Source organism: Meleagris gallopavo, chromosome 5 (assembly GCF_000146605.3).
Source record: "Meleagris gallopavo isolate NT-WF06-2002-E0010 breed Aviagen turkey brand Nicholas breeding stock chromosome 5, Turkey_5.1, whole genome shotgun sequence".
In the NCBI taxonomy this organism is placed as follows: Eukaryota; Metazoa; Chordata; class Aves; order Galliformes; family Phasianidae; genus Meleagris; species Meleagris gallopavo.
Window position 1 is genome coordinate 57,006,522 of NC_015015.2, and position 11,659 is coordinate 57,018,180.

At 47.9% G+C, this 11,659-nt stretch overlaps 1 protein-coding gene across 1 annotated transcript in view; it reads left to right on the forward strand.

The window, feature by feature from the left end:
• KLHDC2 (kelch domain containing 2) overlaps positions 1–11,568 on the forward strand; it is an 11,769-nt gene extending 201 nt beyond the window's left edge. Inside the window, exons 2-14 of the mRNA XM_010712143.2 lie at positions 1,044–1,207; positions 2,136–2,215; positions 3,227–3,344; positions 4,374–4,489; positions 5,730–5,811; positions 5,908–5,991; positions 6,885–6,965; positions 7,045–7,103; positions 7,414–7,523; positions 8,254–8,326; positions 9,300–9,387; positions 10,298–10,350; positions 10,590–11,568. Coding sequence (XP_010710445.1) covers positions 1,052–1,207; positions 2,136–2,215; positions 3,227–3,344; positions 4,374–4,489; positions 5,730–5,811; positions 5,908–5,991; positions 6,885–6,965; positions 7,045–7,103; positions 7,414–7,523; positions 8,254–8,326; positions 9,300–9,387; positions 10,298–10,350; positions 10,590–10,713 — 1,224 coding nt within the window. The 5' untranslated portion in view covers positions 1,044–1,051 and the 3' untranslated portion in view covers positions 10,714–11,568. The remainder of the gene's footprint in view (positions 1–1,043; positions 1,208–2,135; positions 2,216–3,226; positions 3,345–4,373; positions 4,490–5,729; positions 5,812–5,907; positions 5,992–6,884; positions 6,966–7,044; positions 7,104–7,413; positions 7,524–8,253; positions 8,327–9,299; positions 9,388–10,297; positions 10,351–10,589) is intronic.
• Positions 11,569–11,659: the final 91 nt, after the last annotated feature.

Below are 11,659 nucleotides of genomic sequence, written 5' to 3' on the forward strand. Positions count from 1 at the left end.
TCCCTCAGCCCCGCGCTGAGGGGAGGCGGCGGGGCCCCCTGAGGCAAGGGCTGGTGTGCCGTGTGGGGCTCGGGGCCGCTCGGTGCGGGGGGAGCGTGGCCGAAGGCCGCAGGCGTTGTGTGGCGTGTCTTCTGCGGTGCACAAATAGTGCTGGTCGGGGGGAGGGCTCGGTGCGGGGCTGGTCGGCTGGAGGCAGAGGGGTGGGCAGGGGTCTCTGAAGTGTAATTAACGCGGCAGAGTTGCGTGCTGGGGGTGTTGCAGTGTCGGTCCCTGAGACGGTTCAGGCTGAAGTCGCTGTCGGCCCGCGCGCGTTCCGTGCCCCCCTGAAGGCCTTTCCCTGCCCGCACCCAGCCCTGCTTTGTCCCCGGCCGCCTCAGCCCTCGCTCCGCCCGAAGGCTCCGGCAGCTGGCGGCCCGAGGCTGGCAACTCCTAGCTGGTGCTGCCCTGGGGCTCCTCCTGGGCCCCGTCGGTAGGTTTGGGCCTTCTGTCCGCGGTTTAATGCAGAGAGGGGCTCTGCTTTGTTCTGTGATGTCGGTGAGGTCCTGCACTGAGCAGCACGGATGGTTTGGGGGGAGGAGGCTTAGCTTTGGAGGCCCAGTGGTGACCCCTCCACCTCCCTGGGCAGCCTGTCCAGCACCTGACTGCTCTTTCTGAGACATTTTTTTTCCTAATATCCAACTGACCTTCCCTTACACGACTTGAGACCATCACCTCTTATGCTGTTGCTGTTGCCAGGGAGCAGAGGCTGACCTCCACCTCACTACCACCCCATGTCAGGGAGTTGAAGAGAGCGACGAGGGCTCCTCTGAGCTCCTTTTCTCCAGACTCAGCAGTCCCAGTTCCCTCAGCCACTCCCTGTAAGACATGCACTCCAGAGCCCTCACAGCTCTGTTTGCTCTTCTGAAACTTTCCTAAGTGATATGAAATCTTCTTCCTGAAGAACATCATTTTGAAAGACAACAGCCTGTGATTTATCATCTTTTTTTCCTCTGATTGTTTATTCTAATGGTTTTCAAAACTGTTCCATTATTCTGTGTCGCACCAGATCAAAATGGCTGATGATAATGAAGACCTGCAGGCAGATGAAGAGCTCCCAGCTCCAGCTGAGGACAGCTTTGAGCAGCTGGAGAATGACAGCCCTGCAGAGCGCAGTGGGCACGTGGCAGTGACTGATGGGCGCTGCATGTACGTCTGGGGAGGATACAAGGTACACTCTGCTCTATGCTGCCTGCCTATCACTCTTAGTACTTGTAATTATGTACTGTTTGTTTGGATGTGGCTCTGGAGGCATTCAAGGCCAGGCTGGATGTGGCTCTGGGCAGCCTGGGCTGCTGATTGGCAACCCTGCACATAACAGGGGGTTGGAACTAGATGATCACTGTGCTCCTTTGCAACACAGGCCATTCTGTGATTCTGTGATCCCTCCTCTAAAAAACAAAAGCTCCAGTTATAAAGGTAGAACATACAATCTGCTACGGAATGCACTCCCTGCAAAGTGGTGCTTTTTGTTACACCGTTGTCAGCACAACTGTATGTTGCATGTTACCAATCACAAGTTGGTTATTCAACATGTTGAGGTGTGTGTGTGGCAAGTGGGACCAAACCATTCTACAGTTTTGACAGGAATGAAAATTAATGATTTTTCATTTGACAGCAGATTCAGTGGGTGAATTGTAGCTCAAAACAAAGCTTTGATGTATTGCCATCTCTGGAGGTGCTCAAGGCCATGGATGAGCCCTGGGCAGCCTGAGCTGGGGGGGAGTCAGCCCACAACAGGGGTGGGGCTGGGAGCTGTGTGGTCCCTTTCAACACAACCATGCTGTGGTTCTGTGGTTATTCTGATGGTGTCATGGGAATGGGAATTACAGAGTGGCTCCTTTGTGCACCCAGGCTACCCTGCCTGGCATGTGAACGTAGGGTTTAGCTTCCATGTAGCCCAGCCTGTGGCCCTATGAGGAGTTTGGTCCCCACCAGAAACAGTAATAAGGTCCAAACTGCTGTGTGCAGGTGGGAGGTATGAGAATGCAGAAGGCACTGCTCCTGTAGTTTTTGCAGGTTGAGTCTCTGAGGGGTTGTAAACATTCAGAGCTGCCTGTAATTCAAGCATTCTTTTTCTTTTCTGATATGTTCTGCAGAATGCCCAAGTTAGGGGATTTTATGACTTCTATCTGCCTAGAGATGAAATATGGATCTACAACATGGAAACTGGAAGATGGTACAGTAAATAATTAACTTAATGTTTTTTGCTTTATGGGGAAAAAAAAAGTGTTGTATTAAATTGGTACAATGACCACACTGAAGGTCTATGGACAGAAGGGGAACTCCCTGACTTTTTTGTTCCCACCTATCCTACTCTTGCATGCATGTGTACGACACTTCCAAAGTTGTTATTTTGTGGTTTTTTTTCTATGTAATAAACAAATTTTCACAGGAGTGAGTAGGGTGAAGTGGGAGAGAGAGCTCAGGGAGTCAGCACAGGTAAATGACAGCATCAGCATGAGGTGTTCTGGGATGTCTGGTGTAGGATGCAACACCTGAACACTGAATGGGTACCACGTGGTGCTGCAGGAAGCATTGTGGGTTCCTTCTGTGTTTTATTTCTTGTCCTTTTTGTTAAGTATTTATGCTGCCAAAGAAACTGCTGAGTCTGCTAAGACCAGTAGGGGCCATAAGGTTGTGTGGAACTGCATGCCTGAAAGCACAGGAGGAGAAGGGAACACGCTGCACTGATGCTGTAGCTGTCTGGAGCCACATGCTGTGAAGCCCAGTCTCCTCCGTGCTTAGCAAAAAATGCAAATTCAGCACTTCTTGCAGTTGTCAGAGTGGTTTGGGACAGCCTGAAGTGTGTTTATAGTGTTTACAGACGTTAGAGATAAACTGTAGCAAAATGAAACCCGCAGTTTAGACAGATGCAGCCTTTTTGCCTTAGGATCTTCTGGGATATGGGATGGGAAAAGCACCCTGAACTCCTGCACTGAGCAGACAGGATTCCTCCCCCAGAAACCACGTGATAATTAAGCTGTCTTTTCCCCACTCCACCTCCCCATAGTGCCTGCCGGGTGTTGTAAACTGTTCAGCCTGTGTGGGTCTGAAAAACTCAGAGCTGAGTGCTCCACAGTGATCTCTCAGAGTTAAAGATATGATGTTGATGGTACAGATTTTCACTCCAGGTAAAATCGTTACCGTTTATTTTGGTTATATATAATGTCTTAATCTGTGTTTGTAGGAAGAAGAGTAAAACAGAGGGAGATGTTCCACCTTCCATGTCTGGAAGTTGTGCTGTGTGTGTAGACAGGGTGGTGTACCTGTTTGGAGGACACCATGCACGTGGCAACACAAACAAGGTCAGTTTAGTAACAATTTAGTAAACCCTTTCTCACAAATAAGTTCCTCATTGTTATTTGTTAGCTTTTGGTCCCATTCTGTACAGAGGTGGACTTTTCAGTTACTTAAAATCGATCCATAGCAGGAAATGTATCAACTTAGCAAATCACAGAAGCATTTTCTTCAGAATTGCTGGACAGATTGGACAGTTTCAGAGCTTTAATGTTAATAATGGAATACTGAATGTGGATCCAGGCACTGTGTGCTCCGTGGCTTCACCTACTGGCAAGCAGATAACAGCCTTTGTGCCCTGTCAGCAGCTTCCTCAGGTGCAAACTAATTGAAGCCATGTTTTCGTCCTTGCCTGAGAGATTTTGGCTAACAAAACCCTGTGCTTACCACACGAATTTCTTTATTTTCCATTCAGGTGATTAGCTGGCACACTTCTACCCATTCAGTGTATTAGTTCTCTGCAGCAGGTCAGATAATCTGTTTTCCAGACTTGAGGTTGGCCTCCAGCTCTGCACTATTGCTCTCTGATGGCTTTCCAGCACAGAGAAGCACTGTGACCTTTTACTTGTTTGGGAGGCACTTGCTCTGGAGCAGTTCACCCTGTCAATTATATTGCACTGCTCCTTCCACGTTTGCTTCTTTGAAAGGTGGAAATTTCCAGAGGTTGCTGAATTAATATCAGGAGGTGTTGTGCAAAAGCTTTAAAAACACTTTTTGGAACTGTTCTTTTGAGTTACAGGACAGTTGTGACGTTGTGCACACCTTCATTTGCTTCCCTTGCAGCTTCTGAATGGTCCCACTCCTTGTGCATGATGCTGTTACTTTTGTAAAAGGATGTTTGGGATCTGAGCCTGCAAAAAGATCTTTGGATCCACAGTTCATTCCAAATGTTGTCAGCGCTCTGTGCAGTGAGGGAGGGAACTCATGTACTGCTTCTGTACCAATGAATGCTAATTACAGGTTGTTAGTGTAGCATCAGTCAGACTTGAGCTTTAAGCTAACTGTTTGGGTAAAAGAAATCTTTTTATTTTCTACAGTTCTACATGTTAAATTCCAGATCCACGGACAAAGTGCTGCAGTGGGTCAGAGTAGAGTGTCAGGGGGTCCCCCCTTCATCAAAGGACAAACTTGGCGTGTGGGTTTACAAAAACAAGTAAGGCTCCAGCAACAAAGCACAGCAGTCTGTGTGTGTGTGTATGTGTGCTTTTCATCACTCCCAGCCTTGCTGTTGTTGTGTTTTTTTGTTTGCATAAGAGCTGCAGCAGGACTTCTTGCCTGCAGCGCAAATGTGCTTTGGGAAGATGCTGGATTTGTTCCTCAGCCTTTTAAATCTGCTCTGTCCTTTAGCTGTTGCTAAATGAAAAAACCTAATTCCCAGTCTGGGTATGTGTAAGCCACAGAGTATCCATGTGAGTCACAGTGCAAAAAGTGGGCTCCTTACAGGCAAATCTTCCACACTGCCTTCTTGGTCTGTTGTTCTAAAGAATGGTTGCTTGTATCTGTGTCCTTCTTGGCAAAGACAGAGAAGCCTGTTCCCATTACACACAAAATGCAATCTGTTGGTCATATCCTGGGGAACAGCCCGTGTGTCTTTGATGCTTGAAGAGCAGGAGGGAAGGAAGCCATTTTAATAAAAAAACGTATATTGCTTTTTCAGCAATGCATGTTCTCAATTCTGCCTGGTTTGTGCTGGTTGCATTTGCTGTGGGATTCGCTGCAGAGAAAGAAAAGCTTGCTTAACCCATGGTGTTACTTCCCAGATTCCAGGCATGGAGAGAGAGTTCACTGGTAGATTTGCAGGACTCGAGCTGAGGCAGTTCTGTTGGCTGTATCGCTTGTTTTCTGTTTCTTCATTAAGACTTTCTGGCAAAAACACAGACCTCTGTGCAGAAGAGGCACTTGAGCTCTCCTTTTCAGCCCTCTCCTCTCTGGTGGCTTCCCTCTTTTCACCCACACACTGTGTACATTCCATGGCTTCTCACGGGACTGTTTGTGAATCTTTTGGGACTGGGGAAATTGAGCAGCACGCTTGGAAAGGACAGAGGCAGGAAGCTTCAGGAGCACCCATAGTTCTGTGTGAGAGCCCTGATACTGAAGGCTGGAGCACGGGGATCAGGCAGCAGGCCTGGCAGCTTTGCTATTAGAACAGCAGCAAAGCTCAGCAGCCTGGGGCTTGGGAAACACCTACAGAGGGATTTTGTGTGGGTGGTGAGGTCGGTTAGGCAAGAAACAGGGCCCCACACCTGGAAAACTTGCACTGTTGATGTATTGGAAATAATGAGGTCACAGGTGCTTCCCTGCCTTCAGTCTGAGCCCAACCTTTACAGATCTTTAGTTTGTAGTGAGAAATGTGATAAGATTTCTAACACTTCTTGTTGCATGTTTTGTTTCAGACTAATCTTTTTTGGAGGCTATGGTTATTTTCCTGAAGGGAAACAACGAGGAACTTTTGAATTTGATGAGACCTCTTTCTGGGTAGGCAAACTTTTCTCACCTTGAAGTTATTTCTCTTGGCACTTAATATTTCATTAATGCTTACTAAAACTTGCTTCTCTGTAAATATTTTTAAAGAATTCAGGGCTTCCTAGAGGATGGAATGACCACGTGCATGTTCTGGACACTGAAACATTTACCTGGAGCCAGCCTATAACTACGGTAATTTCTATTCTTACATCAGTTCAAGTTACAGCTCTTCAGAAAGTCATGTCATATCTCTTCTAGCAGCCTGTGAAACCAGACATGACTCTGCCAGGCCTGCCTTCACTGCTTAAATTTAAGTTAGAATAGATTGCTGATGAAAGAAATTCTTCCTAACCTCTGTGCCTCCGCCTGGTGCAATTTGAGGCTGATAACAAATGCTGGTTTACATTGTTTACGTGGCTTCTCCCTCCTCTCCAAAAGTAAGAAGCTTGCCTGTTCTGTGCTCTTTATCTCTTCATCAGTTTTCCCACTGAGTTGCTTTCTTTCATGCTTCAGTGGTGTTGTTCTTAAGGGGAGCTCAGAGAAGCAAAGTTCGTGGTTTCCTGTCATCCTCGCTGCAGCTCGCAGCTGGTTGTGTGTCACTTGGCTGCTGGATCCTTGTCAAAACAAAAAGCTCTGCAATTGCAAATAGGCCTCATTTAAAGTGTCCCAACAGTATTTAGGAACAGACAAATAGAGCGAGGCTGCCACAGGATTTGAAGAAATTAAATGTGAGATAAGTAACTCCTTGCTCAAATTACTGGGGATCTGCTTTGTCTTAATACCTACGGATCGCAGATATTTCACAGTAGCTCGAGAAAAATCCTGCCTGGCATTCACTGTATCATTACCTTGTTTACAGTCTGAGGCCTTCTGCCTCACACATTTCTGCCCACAGAACGACTTTTCGCTCCCTGCTCCTTGGTGAGCTTAAGTCTGACCACAGCTCAGCCCCTCATTTCCTTGGCTGGCTGCTTTCTGGGGCTGGGATGCCTTGCTGACCGCTGGGGGTTTCTGTTGAAATGAGGTTTTCTTTTGTTAACATATCTGATAAACTTCCCTTCTTATTTCATGTTTTCTTTTCCCAGGGTAAAACTCCATCGCCACGAGCAGCTCACGCGTGTGCTACAGTGGGGAACAGAGGCTTTGTGTTTGGAGGCAGATACAGAGTAAGTCACAGCCCTGCTGAGTGCTGTGCTACCAAAACCCAAATGTGAAGTGCTTCAACCACGCTCTGCTTTGTTCCAGGAGTCCCGAATGAACGACCTTTACTACCTGAATTTGGATACGTGGGAGTGGAATGAAATGTAGGTACTAAAACTCCAGTCCGTTAGTGTGGAAAGCAGTATAAAGGTGTCATCTTGATTCACTTCTAATCAATCCAGTGAAGCTTAGTAAGCTGCAGTAGGTGAGCAGACACAAGTAGGATTATCTCCCTGGTTTTTGCCAGCAGACCTCATATGAGCAAAACTCTTCACTTTAGACACAGTAAAAACTTGCTGTTGGGTCATGACCCGCATGCAGTTCGAAGTCACATGGTTCAAAGACCTGAAAAATAATGAGCAGCACTGTTTAACTTCAGCACATCAGTGATTAATGGTGCTTTTATTGAAACAGAATGGCACAAGGCGTCTGCCCGGTGGGCCGCTCCTGGCATTCTCTAACACCCATTTCCTCAGATCATCTCTTTCTCTTTGGAGGATTCACCACTGACAAGCAGCCATTAAGTAAGTCATTCCTAAAGGATTTTGTCTTTGTGTTCTTAAATAAGAGCCTGAGCTACTGCCTAATCACCCTAAAGTCTTTGTACATTCCATCCATGTCCTGTGATCCAGTTTCTTGTGGAACAGCTGAGTTGACAGAGTAGGAGTCACTGAATGTGTGCAGACATTGCTATTTACAGAGCTCAGGCTGCTCTAAAAGCATCACATGCAAATTGCAATTAGTAAGAGCTTTGCAGTTTTTTGTCTTTCCTCCTATTAAAGTGCTGTTTTCAGACAGGCAGCCCAAAGCTTCATAGAATCCTAGAAGAGCCTGGGTTGAAAGGAGCACAGTGCTCATCCAGTCCCAACCCCCTGCTGTGTGCAGGTCGCCAACCAGCAGCCCAGGCTGCCCAGAGCCACATCCAGCCTGGCCTTGAATGCCTGCAGGGATGGGGCATCCACAGCCTCCTTGGGCAACCTGTTCCAGTGCCTCACCACCCTCTGGCTGAAAAACCTCCTCCTCATATCCAACCTAAACCTCCCCTGCCTCAGTTTAAGACCATTCCCCTTTGTCCTATCACCGTCCACCCTCACAAACAGCCGTTCCCCCAAGCTTCACAGGGTTTGTCCTGAAAAAACTTGATTTATTTAAGAACAAAGATGCACTGTATTATACCAGAGTACATTTTTACTTCAACAACCATGACAGAACTAAAAGAATCCTGTTTGTATTTGGAGTTTTGCTTGTTTTCAGGTGATGCTTGGATTTATTGTATCAGCAAGAATGAGTGGGTACAGTTCGAGCATAACTACTCTGAGAAACCCAGGTATGGTGCACACTTTCTTGGAAACTTAGCAAAGAAAAAGGAGTGAGGGGGCTCTTTGTGATGGCAGTGAGGGAGGACACACACTTCTCACACTGCTTGTCTTTCCTAACAGCACAATACTCTGTGTTAGCATTTCCTACCCCACAAACACCGATGTGCAGCATCTGCACGTGACAGTGCTGTGCCCCGGGTGGAGGCAGCCAGCATGTAGCTCAGTGCTTTCTTTGTGAAGCAGCAGGAAACAAGGATTTGGGGCTGGATGTGCAGGCTGAAGGGGCCCTGAGCTGTGTGTGCCAGCACAGGAGTTGGCTGGAGCCCCGTGTGTCCCTGCTGTGCCACAAACACACACTGTTCTCTGCGTCTTCGGGCTCTGTGCTCCCCCAGTGTGTTTTTGTGTTCCATGAAGACCTACTGAGTAAATTGGAGGTGATGACCAGCAATTTAAAAAGCATTAAAGCAATGGTGATGCATGCATACAGCATCATAAACATGTGAGCTGTGACCCATCGTGTCTGGGGAAGAGGTTTGGGTTGGGCTTCAGGGAGTGACAGCAGCAGTGGTTCCCTGCTGTGCCCTTGGGTCCTGCTGCTGGCAGTGAGGAAAGGGCTGTTTTTCAAAGCTGAGCTGCTGTGCCACAAGGCTTCCAGAGAGGTACAGATCATGTTCCTTCAGCCTATTGACTGGCGGGGGACACAGTGCTCTCACAGGCTGTATTTTCATTGCGGCCCTCCTCCAGGAGTTTGATGTGTGCCTGTATCTGCAGGCAGTTGAGCCCTGCAGCCCTGCTCTAACCAGAGCAGCCTGCCCAGTCCATCATTGACTGGCCAGGAGTTCTATTCCTCAAACCACAAACTCCTCAGTGCTGCAGGATAGCATTGGGAAGGCAGACCTGTGTGTGTTAGCTTGAAATACAAACCCCAAACGTGGCTTTTTGGGTGGAGTGTTGTTGTTGAATGCTGCCTTCTGTTTGCAGGCTGTGGCACACTGCTTGTGCAAGTGAAGAGGGAGAGGTGATCGTCTTTGGGGGCTGTGCCAACAACCTGCTGGCTCATTCTAAAGCTGTAAGTTTATCCCAAGCTTTGCTTTCCTTCTTGCACAGCCCTGCCCTGCCCGCAGGAGCTGCAATTCCTTAGCACTGCAGCAAGCATGAAGTGCTTCTCATCCTGTGTCTGCAGGACTGGCAGACACACGAACAAAGCTCTAAGGGGAAATGTGCTGCTTTTCTAGAAAAGGTCACTATTCACTGTTCAAACAAACGTGGCTTGTTTCCCTCATGGTGATGTTTCACTTGGAGCTCTCATCTGCTGGCTCCTGCGTTAGCTTTGCCCAGTGCTTCTCACCAGGTGAGCTCAGTGGGCCCTTCCCAAAGCAGTTTCTTCACTGCGGTGCCCTGCTGAGGGCACGTAGCACAGAGTGGGTTTCTTCAGCCAGGACAGGAGGGAGTATTATGGTCTGTGAAGTCCTCAGGTGGCTGGAAAATGACTGGGAGCAAGCACAGCTGCGCATTTTAATGTAAGAACCAGTGGGTGTCAGGTGGAACCAGCAAGTGGCAAACAAGAGTGGTGCAACATGTCATCCTTAAAAACAACAATAAAAAACAGTGACTGCTGAGCCTGCTGCAGGATTTCAAGTGCAGATCCCTGGAGACCAGGAAGCTCCAGCAGCACCCATATGGGTGTTGAGTTGCTGTTATTCCCTTTGCTGAGTGGGTGCTGGCCATGCAGAGCAGGACATGGAGCACTGATCCACCTGTGGTTCCCTTAGTGCTAAGTGCAGGCACCGCAGGGTTTGGTGAGCAGTTCTGAGTCCAGCTTATGTGCTGCCTTTGTGGCTTATGTGAACTCCAGCCCCAGACCTGTGCTGTGTCTGCCTTCCTCACCCAGATCCCTCTGAGCCTTGGCTGGTTTGGTTCTGCTGTCATGATGGGATCCACACAAACTGATTCTCTCTTTTTCTCCCTCCCACGTGCAGGCTCACAGTAATGAAATACTTGTGTTTTCTCTACAACCACGATCTCTTGTAAGGTAAGAAAACAAGACTTCAACATTAAGCTGTGGTGTCCCCTTCTAAAGCAACTGGTGCAAGCTTAGTGCCAATCTAAAACGCTTGAAAACATTTCTTCCTTTAAAGAGAGCTGAAATAACAGCAGCTGAGTGAGATTCCATTCAGTAGTCATGTGGCAGCAGGCAGCTGTAAATGATCATTAGCTCACCTTGCAGGACTCCATTCATGCTAACAGCAGCTGTGCGTTCCTCTCCCCCAGGCTGTGCCTCGAAGCAGTCATTTGCTTTAAGGAGATGTTGGCCAGCTCCTGGAATTGCCTCCCCAAGCACTTGCTGCACAGCGTCAATCAACGGTTTGGAAGCAACAACACCTCGGGCTCCTGAGCCCTCTGTGCTGACAGCTCCGAGCGGTGCATGGATGATCAATTCTAAGATGTAATAATTAATTGTACCACGTGTGGCAGACGTGAAACCTGTATAGATGAAGTAGCTGTACTGTAGGTAGTTGCTTCCCGCCTTGAAGTTGCATGTGAATGGCCTAGAGAAAACCTATTTTTGTGTAAAGATGTTTGCAATAAATGTATTTAATGCAAGTGGAGGTGGATGCTGTGCTTCAGCCAAACCTAGTTGTGGGTTTGTCCACCGTGAAGTACTCGTGAGGGCCAACCCTGAGCAAAATGAGGTGTGGATACGTGGAAATAACGCTATCTGAAGTCCCAGGTGGTGCTGTGGATGTCTGTGCAGGAGACAGGCCCTGCAGACACGGGAAGGAGAAGTGCTGCTTTAGTTTGTGCTGAAGAGTGCTGTGATGGGTGAGTCCTGTTTTATCTGTGCTGTTAGGGAACTGCTTAACATACTTTGCTACAAAGGTCAGAGAAATGAGATCTGAAAATTGTACATGACCCAAATTGCTAAACTGTTGTAAACCTTCAGCTGTCAAAGCACCACGACTCTCTGCTTGGTTCTAGTCTGGTTTATGAAACTCTTTTATGTTGTGGAACTTCAATTGTGAACCTTAGGTAGCAGATATTCTGCCCTGAGCAGTGTAACTGAATGTGCCTGAGCCTGCTGTCAGCTGTCAGGACACGCAGAGCTCACCTGCAGCAGAACAGCCTGAGCCACAGAGCTCAGCCTGGTGGCACCTGGGGCACAGGGCAGGCTGTGCTGCTGTTGGGAATGGGTTACATCTTGTCTAGTGAAAAAAGTCAATAAACAACTGACTTCTAGGACATAACAATTCCTGCAGTGTAATGTGTGCTCTCATTTCTTTTCCAAGCTTTAGCTGGGGCTTCTGGGAGCGCTCACAGTGGTGTGAAGAGAGTTTGAGACC